Source organism: Chenopodium album, chromosome 9, assembly GCF_948465745.1.
Source record: "Chenopodium album chromosome 9, dcCheAlbu1.1, whole genome shotgun sequence".
NCBI lineage: Eukaryota > Viridiplantae > Streptophyta > Magnoliopsida > Caryophyllales > Amaranthaceae > Chenopodium > Chenopodium album.
The window spans coordinates 365,340-382,831 of record NC_137842.1 but is presented as its reverse complement, the minus strand read 5'-3'; the positions used below and the strand labels follow the sequence as shown (position 1 = coordinate 382,831).

General features: G+C 35.6%; 2 protein-coding genes and 2 pseudogenes across 3 annotated transcripts in view; 3 read left to right on the top strand and 1 right to left on the bottom strand.

Moving 5' to 3' along the window:
* Positions 1 to 1,379, top strand: part of LOC145558166 (putative protein arginine N-methyltransferase 6) — a 29,204-nt gene extending 27,825 nt beyond the window's left edge. For both annotated transcript variants that reach the window (XM_081619314.1, XM_081619313.1), the window contains 2 exons: positions 694 to 812; positions 892 to 1,379. In XM_081619314.1, the coding sequence (XP_081475440.1) occupies positions 694 to 812; positions 892 to 934 (162 nt within the window). In that variant the 3' untranslated portion in view covers positions 935 to 1,379. The remainder of the gene's footprint in view (positions 1 to 693; positions 813 to 891) is intronic.
* Positions 1,380 to 2,393: 1,014 nt separating this feature from the next.
* Positions 2,394 to 3,107, top strand: LOC145559241 (NEDD8-specific protease 1-like). Its single transcript, XM_081620680.1, has one exon. It carries the CDS (start codon positions 2,394 to 2,396, stop codon positions 3,105 to 3,107), a length of 714 nt encoding a protein of 237 aa, XP_081476806.1.
* A 6,776-nt stretch (positions 3,108 to 9,883) lies between these two features.
* LOC145559312 (protein ASPARTIC PROTEASE IN GUARD CELL 2 pseudogene) lies at positions 9,884 to 12,088 on the top strand (annotated as a pseudogene).
* A 4,088-nt stretch (positions 12,089 to 16,176) lies between these two features.
* LOC145561229 (25S ribosomal RNA) lies at positions 16,177 to 17,290 on the bottom strand (annotated as a pseudogene).
* Positions 17,291 to 17,492: the final 202 nt, after the last annotated feature.

Genomic DNA, 17,492 nt, shown 5'->3' with positions numbered 1-17,492 from the left:
CTGCAATGGGCTGGTGGTGCACACAACACAAGATGGATGTTGTCGGTAGGTTGTATTCGATTTAGCTCAAGGCTTGCGTGAAATAAACATGGCTTTAGGCCATGACTCTCATATGTCAATACAAATATTTTCTGAATGCCTTCTAACTTAGGGACAACTACTATATATACTACCACTACATTACAATAGTTGGCAAAAGCCTTAATTGCTAATTTTACTACTACTTGTCTCCATTCCAATTTACCACAGTAACTAATGCTAATAAGCCAAATCTGCCAAGTTTGTCTCCTGCAACTTTAGTGCTGCTGCTTGAGCAAGTAGTTGAGAGTTGTGGGTGTTGTCCTGCTGCTGCTGCTTGTGTCTCCTTCTGTAAGTCACGGTAATGGATGGGCGTTGTGGGTTCGTTGCATCAACCTCTTTCTATGAAAGCTAATGGACATAGTTTGTTTGAATCTTGACATCCCCACTGAAGCCCTCAGACAACCCATCAAGGACCGCCCCTGCAATTGTGTGATAATGTCCAAGATTTTTTTTTTTCAAAACCTATTGGCTTCATGCGTAATCATGTGGCTTGGCGGATTGCTTATGTAATTGATCAGTGAACTGCTTGCACCTCTCAGTAGAATTTATTACTGTGTTATGTTTGGAATAGCCTTCCTCTTGATATAAAAACATGTATTTGGATGGTTGCAGACGTTGATTTACTTTTATGAGCCAATAGAAGTTGAGCAAGACCAGCTCATTGAAGGATCTGTGACCCTAACGCAAAGCAAGGAGAACCGTCGGTTCATGAATATTCATCTTGAATACACGTGAGCCTCTTGACAACATATTATAACTGGATGGTTGCAGTGAAATGTATATATGTGATTTGACATTCTTTTCTTGCAGTTCTGGTGGCCGGAAATTAGTTAAAGAAAGCGTTATGCGCTGAGCTACTCATGATTTGGAGTTCCATGTATTGGAGCAAGTTAGCTGCCTGATGTTGCTGGTTCAACCATAACGAGCAACAATCGATACACGTTACTGTATTGTTGAAGGCATATCTATCTTCATCAATTCTATATCCTAACACAGCTCTGAAATAGTGAAATGTAAGATAAACAAACTGTATGGGTTTAAGGGTATGGATCGCAGTGTTGGTAACATCGAATTTTTGATGTGGACTTGACACCCTATTCTTTTTTACAATACTCCTTCAAGGGTGTAGTTTTATTAGAAATAGTAATTGTTACCAGGCAATTCTTTGAAAACACAGAGCTCTGTATTAGAATGTTATTGCTATACTATAATCTATAGCTGTCCATTAGTATTAAATAGTTAAATTTATCTTGGGTATCGCTTTTATTATCTTTTATAATTTACCCCCTTTTGGTGTATATTTTCTATGATAATGCAATTTTGCATATAACAGTGACCTTTTTTTATAGTTTCGGGCAATGTAATGGGGTGTTTTTTGGGATTCAAGGGCAAAACGAAGTTGCTTTGAAAAGCTATAAGAGAATTTTGTTGGCGAAGTATATTTCACTCAACAGTTCGAATGGATTTCAAATTGTTAAACCAAATTTTGCAGCCTAATAGTGTTATTGGAGTTTGCATTGACACCTTTTACCAAATTTAGCTAAAAGTTTACTTAATTATTGTAGCATGTCTATTATTACATTTTAAGAAATTGATTTTTTTTTTTTTTTTTTTTTTTTTTTGAAGCCAAAGAAATTGATTTTTTTTAATTGCAAGTTAATTTATAATAAAATAAATATGAAAAGCTGGTATACTTAAAATTACAAAGTCATACAAATTCATCAATTTCTCACTTTATGCTAAATTTAGTGTTTTTTTTTTTTTTTTATTTTATTTATTTATTTTTATTTTTTTTTTTTTGACAAAATGCTAAATTTAGTTTGATTACATTGGTTTGTTAAGTATATCTTATCCCAAGGATCGGATGGTTATATACTTCACAGGGATAATTTTTGTATGTTTTCAAATACCTTTAGAGATTTTTATTTTTATTTTTCTTAAATAGACATACCTTTAGAGATTAAACAATAAAATCAATGGTTTTTTTTTATTTTTTATTTTTTTAATGAAAACTTTAAAAGTCTTTAAATGCTTGGCCACCAAGTAACCTAGACCAATTGTATACAACGTAATCTTGAATGCTTGGCCACCAAGTAACCTAGCTAGACCAATTCCCAATTCTAAGTGCTTGAGCCCCAAGGAGGCAAGAAACATTATTCTTGTTACTATATAAATCATTATTATTATAGTTATAACTTGATTTAATTATTATGCACTTTGTTTTCTTCCATATTTACCTCTGATCACTTAAATTGTTGATGCAGGTGATGGAAGACGAGAAGATACTAAATTTCAAAGGCATAATCTTATACATGTCGGATCGAGAAATCCTTAAAAACCCATGCTACATTAATGACCAGATTATAGAGTTCTACTTTCGGTACTTAACATTCACATATGACGAACAAGACATCCTCTTTGTATCCCCTGCAGTCTCATTCTTACTCGCTAATTCTGATTTTGCGGGTATTAAACACACTGCAGAATCCCTCAAACTCGTCGATAAAAAACTTATTTTCTTCACCATCAACAACACCATCAATAACGAAGATTTTTCGACAGACACGGAAGAATGTACACATTGGAGTCTACTAGTCTATTACAAGACCCTTGATGTGTTTGTGCACCATGACAGTGTTAATGGACTAAACCACTCGGACGCCAAAAAGCTTTATAATACGGTCAAGGATTTTGTAGGGGATGATGATGACGACGACAAGCGGCCTACAAAGATTCGGAAGAACGGAATAGGCAACAAAAAGGTGGATGATGATGAAGAGGCGGTATATATAGAGTTTTATACTCCACAACAAAGCAATGTGTATGATTGTGGTCTTTATGTCATGAAAATTGCTGCCGTTATATGTGAATGGTACTTGTCTACGAAAGCCAGTGATGACAAATATTGTCTTTGGTATCAAGTTGTTCGAAACCAAGTCCTCCGGTGCTATGTTGAGAACCAAATGCGATCTGATTTACTCGAATTTGTGGATTTGCTCAAGGATAATCACTCCGGCATTACTTGATTTTTTTTTTTTTTTTTTTTGGATTTTATGATAGTAATTATTCTTTGAGTTTTTGTACTTAGATGACGAAGTTAAGTTTTGGATTATGAGTCTATTTTTAGTACTTTATGTATGTAGTTAAACAGATTGAGATTTCATAATTCTCATTGATTCACATGTATAATTTAATTTCATACTTCCACAGCAACTTGGATATAACCATGTTAAGAGATGTGTTAATGTTGTGCATGTTTTCATAGTTCAATTCTCTACAAATTGGTTTTCTACTTTTCTTCTACACATAGGATTTGTAATTGAAAAAAAATAAATATAAGAAAAGCTAGAACGAAGTACCATTAATTAGTTTTCAAAATTCTTTTTTTTTTAAGGGTTTCAAAATTCTATCTCATTGCGTAAGGATTCTCAAACATAATTTATTAAATTATCTTTTTGTACAAGGAATTGATTAATTGATTTTACATGTTAACAATCTATCTGGTGCTCTTGACCCTAAATTCATCATGCTATTCCCAATAGTTATATTTATGGCTTCATGCCCTTATTTCGAGTTAGTTAAAATCTTGCTGATCTTATAGCAATGGTATAGCTAAAACCCACTTAAATTAACATGCTTTCAAAAAAAAAAAAAAAAAAAAACCCACTTAATATTAATTTCCACTAGTAATTATATAAACGCTAGGACATCATCTGTTGTTCAATCATATACACCAGGCCATGTAATAATTGATTTGGACGCGACATATGCAAGTGTACGAGTCTAGGAGATGATCTAAATCCTTGCGTTTGTCTCAATGCTCTATATTGATTATCAAGCATGGAAAAAACAAAAAACAAAAAGAAGAAAAAGGGTGTAGGAATTTGGCCATCATCATCATCTAGAGTTGATTGGTGAGTGCATAAATTAAAGTATTCAATGAAATGACGAACTATATGCACTTGAGACAAAGTTGGTTGATGTAAGTGTAATCTTGTCAAGATTTGTGTGCTTTTGATCAAGGATTTTATCAATTTTCATTTATCCAAGGTTGTAAGATTATAGTATATTCTAAGACTACTTTCACAATCATATATATAATTCCAGTTATAACATTTTATATGGAATCACTGTGGCAATCTTAGGCATGATTTTGATCATCTACGTATTGTCCCACCATGGATTTTGTTCTTCCAAATTATTGTTTTTCATGTTCGGAATTCCGAAGTGGCTTGCTACAATTATCTTTAAGGGGCAAAGTGAGTTATATATCCCTTCAATTAGCATAATTAAACTAATGTAAAATTTTAGCCATCGATGTAATTGTGCAATCTATAAAAATGTTCAATGTTATAACAACTCATATGACAAATCTTTTGGTGCAATTTGCTCAAAATAATAGATTAATTGAAAGGTTTGTACTAGCTATATGCATATAGAGCTAGATCTATTAATCATTCAGTATATCAACAAAAAAAAATTGTTTTGAACAGTTTTGTTCTCAAACGAATCTAAATACTATAGTTTGTTTTTTTTTAACACTTGGGCAAAAAATATAGACAAAAGTCATCAAATTCCGTACATTACATGAGAATATAAGAGGAATGTCTTGATCTATTCATTTTTATAGTCTTCCACATCAAATCTTGGACTTACACTCTCTAAACTCAACCTAGACCCAGAGTCTAATTAAGCCTTTTTTATTTATTTATTTATTTATTTTAGGAAACTTCTCTAATTAAACTGGAAAACTATGTATATGGACCAAAAGAAAAAGATTTAAAATAATATCAATTGTGGACGTACCACTATATAGTACAGATAAAATAAAAAAATATATTAATTTGTAAACCACTTTTCAAATACCAAAGATGATATTGTATTAAAATAAGATTAAGATGGAGAAAACTTTTAGGTGGTAATAATGGCTCAATTATTGAGAATCTCTAGTTTATGCATGCCAAATGTATTCCCAACTTTCCATTCAGAAGATCGAAGTATATATATGTCCTTTTCTAAACCCTCCTTTTAATTTTAATTTGGTGACATTTATTCCACTTAATCTTATTTTTCTCTACAATAATCTATCATCAGTTTGGTACATTCTTGTCGTGTATTCATGCAAAATAATTTAGTAGAATAATAAAATTTTGATATTATTGCCTCCCATCGTAATCCATGTCCACTCCTAAGCTCAAGGATATTATGATCCAATTGATTGCTAGCTTTGATTAATTGGGTTTTTTTTTTTTTTTTTTTTTTTTTTTTTTTTTTTTTTTTTTTTATAATTAGCCTTGTATTCTAATATATATTTTATAATGGGAGGTGGAAGATTTAATTAATAAATGGGGGCATACACAAGCTGCATTAACAATAATTACTAGCTTTATGAGATCATATTTTTCCATTTTACCTACTAATTGTGCTGGAAAACACTCCTTTATTTTAATATACTTTTCTCTTTGTTATTCATATTATTATTTGTCCTGCATTATGCTTGAATTTAACGGCTATGAATTAAGCGTTATGATATGTTATGACCTATAGCACAGGATAGATGATCCTATATTATGAGATAAAAATGTCGATCACCTTGATCATTTCAAATAATTGTCACACTACAAATCTACAATATTAGAATTGATCATGCAAATCATGTGTATCACTTACATAAAATGCCATACCTATATATCAATACAATTATATCATACAAGCATATATATTATTGTTATTAATATTGGAGTTTTTTAGAGAGTTTTTCTATTTATAAACGGATACGTGTGAGTCTAGTCGAGTTGTACCCAACTATTCAACTAACCACAAATGTTTCCACCTAAGTTTGAACCCAACACATGCATGTATGTAGCATAAGCACAAGTGCACGAAAATATCTAGGCAAAATAGCTCCTACATGACCAGTAATTTGGCATGCACCCACTTTCAATATAATGCATAAATTGCTAAGTCTTACAAAAATAATTGAATGTGCTCACTTTAATTTGCGTGGCATACATCTAGAATGGATTACCAGCTCAAAGATTTTAGATCAATCATTATATAGTTAACTTCAATTCCTTTAATATAGTAATTGCGTGACTCTTTATAGACCAAAATAAGTTGATTAAGATAAGTACTATATATACGCAACAGTTTAGGGTTTATAAATTAAAAATGTAAGATTATACAGGCCATATTATGTTTCATAAACTAACCCCCTACACTGATTGAGAGGCAAAAAAAGGTGGGCTAAATAAACAATCACACTTTGATTTATCCTTAAATTAATTGAACTTGGCAACCATTTTGTCAACAAAAGAATTCCAACTTTTCATATAGATAACCCATTACTTATTAATCAGTGAAAGCAAAAAGGTTGGAATTTATAAAGTGATCGAATTTATTTGGAACACTAGTATTGTAATGTTGCTAAGTGTCTTTATCAATTTAGCCAATTGTTCTACACGTAAAGAGTTGAACGATCATGCAACTACTAAAGTATAATTGGTATCTTATACTATTATTAATAAACAAAACTAATATGTCCTCAAAAAAAAAAAAAAAACAAAACTAATATTTAATAAATATATATAACTAGCTCGCCTCTTTGATTGAACCATGAGTTATCTCTCTTCAAATGATGGATTTGCATAGATAAAATTACTACATTCTCGATCAAATTCAATCTACTTTGCAAAACTTTGGCTTTCATATTTTATATTTAGTATAGATTATAAAATTGATGTTTGGAAAATATTATTTGAGACTAATGGCTTCATGTTTCTGCACACAATTATAGTAAGGTTATTACTAAATGAAATAAAGAAAGCTGATCAATGAAATAAATCGAAATTTATAATAGGGAATAGATTTTGGATAAAATTGGACTTTTATTAAATGGAATGGTCATATTTGTTGTATTTTTCAGTATCACAGTTTGTTAACAAAAATTAATAATAAGTAAATAGTAAAAAGAATCAAAGTGCTACAAAGTATTTTAATTATCACAAAGAAAGCAATCGCTGGTTCCTAACAGGCGCTTGTACGGTGCATTGTACAGTCGTTTTGTAGGAAAGAACATGATATAGAAAAGTAATGAACATATAGCTATATTGAAAAGAACACACTATTAAATGTAATGAACATATACCTAGAGTGAAAAGAATATATTATCAAAATGTAATCAAATATACGTAGAGCGAAAAGAACATATTTGCACCAAAAAAGAGTGAAAAGAACATATGTTTATGTTATTTGATTGTCATTGTAATGTACTTTTATTTATGACATACTTTTCATTGCTTATTGTGAAATGTTCATTGAATTTTGTCTTCAAATTATGGTGGGTATATATAGATAATGTTTTTTGGTGCAAATATATAGATAATGTTCATTGCATAATATTATCATGTTCTTTATTAATATTATAGATGTTCTTTAGATATGAAAAAAAAAATAATTGGATGTTCTTTACAAAACAACTATATGTTCTTTACAAAACGATTGTATGTTATTTACAAAATAACTACATGTTCTTTTCGCGTATTTTATCTGTACCAAGCACGGTACAGTTGCATGTACCTTAAAATTTTCACAAAGAAAGTGCATACATTATTGCTCAAAGAGTGAAATTACATGTAAATTTCGTGTGTTATCTTATTGCAGTTTCTTCAAATAATTAAACTTGACTTAAGTTAGAAGAGATTGGATGGTGAAAGTTTCTGAACCACTAAAATAAAAAGGGATAGATATATAGATAAATATATGGGAAATGAGAAAATATCGTCTTAGCTTGATGCACACGTATTTAGCATACAAACTAGTGCGTGACTATGTTGTACGTCTTATTTTATTGCTACTACCCACCACGGACCAAAACCACCTCCACTTGCCTTATTTTTCCATGTTGGTGATTGGATCCTCTCTAGCTGCTATAGACTTTCATTGCAACACATTTTTAATATAACCTCTATTGCAACCAAACTCATTCTTCAAACTTCATAAACTCATTAATTGGGTTGTGAAGGCACCAAGTAATAAATGATAAGACAAGATAAGACATCTTAAGACATAATGATAAGGGTGAACCAAGGAATAAATGAGATTGTTCCAGGCACCAAGTAAGCCTCTTGAGGCCCTTTGGGAACACCAAAAAGCACCTCAATGCGTAATTTTCTCGTGTCTAAAATATGTCATTTGAAAACTATAATACATGAAATTGGAGCAATTTTAGATCGAGCTTTTGAGACCCGATGTTAAAAACTCACACAATTGTAGGATCGAGCTTTCGAGCTTTTGAGTCATATAATGTTTTTTTTGAACTATATATAGCAATTAATTAGTCACATAAATGCATTGATGACCCTTAGCCACTGAAAGGAGACATATACAAAAAAATAGAGCTAGCAAACAAGTTGGATGGGTTTCAGGTTGACCTGTTTACATATGCACGGGTGAACACCTTCAACCCGAATGTAACTTGTTTAGATAAATGGGTTAAAAAGTTAAATCTAAATATACGGGTTGACCTGAACGCGACCCGATTTAAGTTTGTGAGCGCAAGTATGACATAAGGAGCAACATTTAATTAATTAAGCACAAAGCAGGCTGCTGAAGTGTAAAAGCAACACTAAAAATACATAGTTATAGAAAATATAGCTTATTGTTGTGGTTAAATTTGAAAAGTCATGAATTAATTAAAAATATACGTACAAGCTTATAGAAAGGTAAACTAATGCGAGCATGTATAGTGGAATTAGCTTGTCTACCTATCTATGTCTTAGCTTTAAAGCGCACCTTATTATAAAGGCTACTGTATATTGTATTCTCTAACCTTTTCATGTTCCATTAACTCTCCATAACCTATCAAGTATGTAGTTATATCCTATTATACTGCATGCATAATCCTTTATTTTATTTTTAATTTTTGTTATTGGGAGATTTTAGAAGTTGGGGATATATAATTATTTATGGGAAAAGCATGAGCTACAGATTTTATGTCTACTTAGGAAATTTACATTAGCCGATAACACAATAACATTGATAATGTAGTTGGTAGGGATTTCACCTTAGAACCTTAATATTGATGTTATAGCTACATTTGATTTCTAGCTACCAGTTAATTGAGGCTCCATAATCCCTTTCCCTCAATCCTCAAGAGCCCGAGTTCTATATTTTGAATAGTTTACTTGTGATAGCCTGATAGGGTAATAGCTAGCACAATTAGCACTTATTACGTACTCCCTAATTGTTTGCTCCAAATTTCACTTATAGGTTGTTTTTTTTTTTAAAAAAAAAAAATTGCCTTATTTTCTTTTATAGTAACATGTCCTCATCGTTTACCCCATGCACTCACTCGTACAAATTAAACTTGAAAATATACAGTATATATAATGAGGCAAACATATACTCTATTCAATAGCAAAATTTTAGTTGAAGCCTTAATAAAGTACAATTCGTCTATGAGACAAACACATATGAACAAAGGGATTACAAAACAACGATGAAATGTACATGCCCGTAAGCCTTGGTCACAACATAGCATCGTCCATGAATATGCACTATGCAATAGTCTCCGTGTAGATGCCCCGTAAAAGAGGGGCTACATTCCCTACTTGGGATGTTGTAAGTTGTAGTAATGTGAATACAAATACAATCTCATACTCAATCACTCAATTCCAACCACACCTATTTCTAAAAAGGACAAACAAAGATGATTTCACTGCTCACTAAAAATTCCTCTGCCCTCTTTACTACATACTACCTACCTCATACAAAATACAATAAGATTGGTAAATTTACATCATACAACTTTATCCTAATCATACCCCATCACACAACAATATTAACCCAAATAAAACAGACCAATGGGCCATCAAAGTCAACAATCATTTCTTTGCATTGCTTTTCACTATTTCATTTTTTCTCCAAACCCAATACCAATAAATCCTCCCACTCTTCACCCCCAAAAATCTCACATTTTTCACTTTCTAATTATCCCACTTTTAAACCCACAAAACAAAACACACACACATACATACTACATAATAATTGCAACCAAATGACACTCCACAAAAGAAGACTAGTTCAAACTAGTACCATATCATGTTTATCCATCAACTCCTTTTCTCTTCAAGTAGTGGCCACAGCTACACTACTAGTGTTTCTCCGCCTTTCGGGTGTCGCGGCCACCCACACAACCACCAATCGTGTGACATCCTACCCGAATTTCCAACACTTAAATGTCCCTAAAGAAATAGCCTCCAATAAGCTTCAAAGTAAGCATTATTCTCGTCCTACAAAATTAGATATCGATCATCATCATCATCATCCTCTTCCTAAATTTAACGAACAAAAGACCGTCACATTATTATCCAATGACAACAACAACAATAAGAATTCAAGTTTGAACCTGAAGTTCAATCTCATTCATAGGGACAAGCTTAGCAATAAACTATCAGCATCTGGCAAGCACAAGCATGATCACACCCATCGATTCTCGCTCCGAATACAGCGCGACATCAAGCGAGTTACCGGCCTCATTCACCGCCTTTCGAATACTAACACTAGTGGTGTGGATGATTACAAGGTGGTGGAGTCATTCGGGTCGGACGTGGTTTCGGGTATGGATCAAGGGAGTGGAGAGTACTTCATAAGGTTAGGAGTAGGAAGTCCTCCAAGAAAACAATATGTTGTCATTGACTCAGGAAGTGACATTGTTTGGGTACAATGCCAACCTTGCAAACAATGTTACAAACAATCTGACCCGGTATTCAACCCGGCCCAATCAGCCTCGTATTCGGGTGTCTCGTGCTCGTCGTCCGTGTGTAGTCGGATTCAAAACTCGGGTTGCAGCCACGCCGACCGATGCCGGTACGAGGTGCTATACAGTGACGGATCTTACACCAAGGGGAACCTTGCATTTGAGACCATCACAATTGGTGGGACTGTTGTAAGGAACGTTGCTATGGGTTGTGGACATAGTAATCAAGGCATGTTTGTTGGGGCTGCTGGTTTGTTGGGGTTAGGTGGTGGGTCCATGTCTTTTGTAGGCCAACTTGGGGGTCAAACTGGTGGAGCCTTTAGTTATTGTCTAGTGAGCCGGGGGTCTGGTACCCCCGGCTCACTAGTATTTGGACGAGAAGCTATGCCCGTGGGGGCTGCTTGGATCAACTTAGTCCGCAGTCCCCGGGCCCCTAGCTTCTACTACATAGGGCTGATGGGACTCGGGGTAGGCGGGGTTCGAGTCCCGCTTCCTGAAGGTGTGTTTGACCTCACCGGGTCAGGAGATGGCGGAGTGGTCATGGACACGGGCACGGCCGTGACCAGGTTTCCTACCACCGCCTACCAAGCTTTTCGGGACTCATTCTTGACCCAAACCGCCAACCTTCCCCGGGCCTCAGGGGTGTCGATTTTCGACACATGCTATAACTTGGCCGGGTTCGGGTCAGTGCGAGTCCCGACCGTATCTTTCTACTTTACGGACGGGCCAATACTGACCCTCCCGGCCAAGAACTTCTTGATCCCTATAGACGAAGCGGGTACGTTTTGCTTCGCTTTTGCTCCTTCATCTTCAGGACTGTCCATCATAGGAAACATTCAACAAGAGGGTATTCAAATATCTATTGATGGTTCCAATGGTTTTGTAGGATTCGGACCTAATATCTGCTGAATGTTTATGAAGTTATCAACAACCAGCAATTGATTGAATTACCAATTTTATAGTCATCATACTACTATAGTATAGTAGTAACTCTACTAAGTAGTAATAGTAATAGTAATACAGGATCCCATTTGTAAAGTTGTTTTTTTTTTCTTTTTGAAATTTTTGGCCTATATTATTACTCTTTTTCTAGTCAACTTTTGTTACTGCTATGATCGATTATGATTGTATTGATAAGTGTAATTGATAAATAACACCAATATATTATATGTAATACAGTAATAGTATGATAATCTCTCTGTATACACGTGAGCTTGCATATAGTAGTATATGTTTAGACTTTGTTAATTAATCAAGTTTAAGATCCAAAAAGGGATGACAATTAACACAAGGATTTATTTAGGTGCAAGAATTGGTGTTGAGATTAAAGAGAACATGAAGTATAATAGTGGGGTCATCAATAATTATTGATGTTTAGAGGTGATATTCAAAGAGAGAGTAAAAGGTTTGTGTGGGAAAAGCTAATTATAGTAGTAGACAGTCAAACAAAACAATATGCAATTATTACCATTTTCCAGGTTACAACTTACAAGGGCAGCCCACTAAGGGTGACCCTTTTGGCCAACTGTAAGAATCCAAAGGTTTTTCTTGTTAGATTTTTTAATTTAACATAACTATATACTATTACGTATAATAATTTTTCAAAATGGTTACCCAAGTTGTACGAGAGCATTTATATTGAAGGTTTAGCCTAGCACGGTGCATGGATTTCATATAATTCACACGCATTTTTGTTTTCTTCTAAAAAAAAATTAGAAATCACTCTCGATGTAACCCTTAAAGTGACATTGAAGAATTCTAAGCACGGTACACAACCTATCACTGGCCACACAATGGCGGGGAGGACAGTAATCTACCAATAATCTTAAGTAGATTGTAGGCGTTAGTAGTAGTAGTACTGTAGTAGTGAAAGTAATTTAAGAAAGTTGATTATATATAAATAAAAATGCAAAAATGGGCGACAATGACATACATACGAGTAGTTGTTTGTCCAAACGCACCATGCACCTTCCTATCTTTGGCTGCACTTTTCATTATCAAATAACAGTGAAATGAAATGTACAAATAATAAAAGAAAAAGGGGTTTTAGAAATGATGAAGCACAAATAAATGTGTTTGTGGCTAGGCTGTGTGTGTACATGTGAAAGCATGAGTAAACTCTCTTTAACTGCATTTACATACTTAGCTGCTTGTATTGTATTAGAGTCCTCTCAACCAAAGACTTTTTATCTGCAAAGGTACTACTCACTTTTCCCCTCTTTTCATTGATTTTTTACACTAAAGATGACCCAACTCCAACCCTTCCCTTTTCTGCTTTTCATGTCTCTATTAGCCATTCATTTTTCAGCTAACTCCTACTTCTATTATGGTTATATGACACCATTTTCCTTATATGACATTACTATTGTCAAGTCCCATCATATTATGACATCACATCATTGCAAATATAATTACATAATATAATATCACTACACTTATTAGATTCATATTTGTCAAGTCACTCACTTCAATATACTTTTATAACATCATAATATTTATACATATGACATCGTTCTATTCATATGACATCATTATTCTCAAGTCACATCACTTTAATATACTTTTATGACATCATTATATTTCAAAATTTCATGAATTTCAAAATAAGAACATAACTCATTATTGGTACTTTATAGACATCTTTATAGGTGTGTTATTGATAAGTGTCATTTATGTCGCTATTTTTAGGAGTTTTGTAGTTAGTTTTTCATAGTTTTTCTATCTTTTTACTTGGTTTTAATAGCGTTTTACTACATTTGTCATGTTTGTGTGTGAAATGTCGTTATTGCTCAATTTTGGCTTTTCTTGCATATTTTGGTGGCTTATGACATTAGATTAAACTTTATTGGTTTACTCTTATGTTTAGGAACACTTGGATAAGTTCATTGCTCAACATTGAAGAAATATAAAACATAAAAGAACAAGTAATGAAGAAATGTGCACTTGATTTGCAAAGATCATACTTCAAACGCCTATATCTTTTGATCTACAAAACATTTTGGGGCGATTCTAATTGGAGATGAAAGATTATCTCGAGAGCTTTCCAACGACAGGTCATATGCTCAATTCCAATGTAAAACGTGGGAGATATGCTCATTTTAAGCTGAGTAGTTTGCCCAGTCCGAGAGGAGCGGGAACTCCGGTTCTTGGAGCGGGCGCTCCACCACCAGGAGCGGGCGCTCCAAAATCTGCACGCCAGCTCCTCACAGGAAATCCAAAATAAAAAAACAGATTGTTTCCTCCAGATTTGGAGCGGGCGCTCCGACCTTCTGCACGCCCGCTCCTGGACCTGGAGCGGGCGCTCCACCTCCTGCACGCCCGCTCCTCTACGCGCTGCTCGACTTTTTGCGGAGCTTCTTAGGCAATTTAGTAAGGGCTATAAATAGATTTTTTTGCTCATTTTAGGGAGAAAAATTCATATTTTCAGGAGTTTTAGGTTAGTTTTAGGTTTTTAGAGAGAGAAACTCTCAAATTTTGGAGAGAGAAAGTGAGAGAAACAATGGTTTTCATGGATTTTGGATAATCAAAGGAGGAATTTGATGATTTGAAGATCTCCATTTTATATCAATGAGCATTTCTTACTCTCTTCTCTCTTTATGCTTTATTAATTGCTTTGTTAATCATGTTTGAGTAGATTTCCTTCTACTAGGTGTTGAGTGAAGCTTTGTTATGGTTAATTGAGTTATTTGAGATAAATTTGATGATAATTGTGTGATTAAATTGATTGAATTGATGATGGCATGTTGTTTGTTTTAGATTGGATTGATCTCCCAATATAGCAAACTTAATGCATGTTAGTTCTAGTTTGACAAGGGATTGTGAATTAGAATTTTTATATTTGATTGCATTTTGGGTAAATTTCTTCTATGCACCTAGTCAATGAGGGATCTAGGCTAGGAATTTGAGAGATTGCTCTTGATGGTAATTAATTCCCATTTTAATTCTTTCTTTGCATGATTGATTATCAAATCGATTCCCATTAACTTGTTAATTGTTCAAAGTGGATCTTTGCCCCTAGTAGACTTTGTAATATCTTGATCTTTGTATGTGTGTTAGTGTAGTTGTAGTGTCCACTATCCATAAACCGACTTCGGCGTAGCTTAAGCATTAGATCGAGAACAATCCAACATTACCGTTCCTTGTGGTTCGACTCCGAACTTACCACTAGACTTGTTTAGGGGTTAGTTTAGGATTATAATAAATTTTGTTTGGCCGTGAGGAGGTTAGTCAACGACATAATTTCCCCGCGCTCAGTTATAGTTTCAAACCACCTTATATGACCCCATGAGTCACCCCACGCATTCAGTTCATTTTTTGAAAAAAATTATCAAAAACTGACCCGAAATTGTGTATTTGAGCCTTCGGTTTTTGACAATTTTTCATCTTTTAGACCCGGAAACAAAAATTGTCGAGATGTTTTCCATAGACCCCAATCCACCTCGAGAGTCCAACTGGGTGGGTAAAACCATCCAATATGTCTTCAAACTGCCAATTTATCCGTTTACAACTTGCACCCATTTCATAAACTCGAGGCTACCACGGACATTTATGGCAACATATAATGATCATATATGATTTCAAACGACATTATGTGACTCTGGAAACCTCCGAAATTGGTCAAAAAGTGTGTATTATAGCCTTTATTTTGTCAATTTTTGACTTTTTAAAACCCGAAAACAAAAATTGCCAAGAAGCTACTAATAGACCCTTATACCCTCCGAGAGTCCAATTGGGTGGGTGGAACCATCCAAATTGCCTCTAAGCATCCAATTTACCAGTTTCCGTTCATGCCTCTTGTATTGGCTATAAGCTTCCACGGGGCCTTTATGTAGCCGACTTATGGTCTTATATGGGTCCAAACAACATCATATGACCTCGAGATGTATCCCGTACAATTCCGTGAATTTTTTACACCAGGTCCCGACACCTCCTAAATTGCTCCGAATTCGTGTATTATAGCCTTCAAAGTTGGCTTCCGTACATCATTTTTTCACTCGGAAAGATTATGCATCCAAGTACTTCCATGGGCTCCCAAAGGCCCTTGGGAGTCATGGATAATGCCCAGAACCATCTCATTCATCCTTAATCCTCATGTCTTAAGGCAACGACGACATGCCCTTAAACGACAATTAAAACTAGCTGATTGTATGCCTTATCCTTGGGTGCACATGTCTTGTGCACATGCCACACGCCCCCTTGCACCATCCCACACCCCAACACTTTGGCTTTGTGACTTGTCTCAATCCACTACTTAGCATTTTTTAGCATATAAGAAGCACTACTAACCTTTCCAAAATATAGGTGTTTTTAGGGAATTGAATAGGGTGGGGGGGGGGACGAATCGAAGCGACATAGGGCTAAATCTAAGTGGATCATGGCAGCAAGGCCACTCTAACACTTACAATACACCGCGCGAGCTTAGCCTACGACACGTGCTCTTGGGGGGTGAAGCCCCTACTGTAGGACGGCAATCGGGCGGCGGGCGCATGCGTCGCTTCTGGCCTGGATTCTGACTTAGAGGCGTTCAGTCATAATCCAACACACGGTAGCTTCGCGCCACTGGCTTTTCAACTAAGCGCGATGACCAACTGTGTGAATCAACGGTTCCTCTCGTACTAGGTTGAATTACCACTCCCCTTGTCTGTACCAGTTCTGAGTTGAATGTTCGACGCCCAGGGAAGGCCCTTGAAAGGACTGTTCCCAGTCTGTCCCCCTGGCCAGCACGCGGTGACCCGCTCTCGCCACGGAAGCAGCTCGAGCAGTCTGCCGACAGCCGACGAGTTAAGGACTGGGACCCCCGTTCCCAGTCCTAAAAGCCAATCCTTTTCCCGAACTTACGGATCCATTTTGCCGACTTCCCTTGCCTAAAATTGTTCCACCGACCAGAGGTTGTTCACCTTGGAGACCTAATGCGTTTATGAGTACGACCGGGCGTGGTCGGTACTCGATCCTCCGGATTTTTAAGGGCCGATGGGGGCGCACCGAACACCACAAAACGTGAGGTGCTCTTCCAGCCGCTAGACCTTACCTTAGGCAGAGCCGATTTCAGGGTGGGCAGGATGTTAAACAGAAAAGATAACTCTTCCCAAGGCCCCTGTCGACATCTCCGGACTTCCTAACATTGCCGTCAACCGCCATGTCCTGGTTCAGGAATTTTAACTAGATTCCCTTTCGAAGCTCGTGCAAAACGCGCTATCAGACATGCTTCCCCCGTCTCTTAGGATCGACTAACCCATGTGCAAGTGCCGTTCACATGGAACCTTTCCCCTCTTCGGCCTTCAAAGTTCTTATTTGAATATTTGCTACAATTCGGACGACGAAGCAGCCCGATTTTAAAGTTGGGTTGTTCCCGGTTCGCTCTCCGTTACTAGGGGAATCCTTGTAAGTTTCTTTTCCTCTTCTTATTGATATGCTTAAACTCAGTGGGTAGCCCCGTCTGACCTGAGGTCGCAACGGTTTTGCCGCCCCTAAGGGCGAACAAACTAAGGGTCCTACGAGTCCTCAACAGCTAATGTTTGGAATCCATATTATGCAAGGAGACATCGCATTTGCTAATTCGAATTGAAGAGTGATAGAAAATTGTAGTGACACGGTCCTGGAGTTTGGGCCCCGAAACGTGCGGTGCGCTCTAGCCTTTTGGCGGCAAGAACGC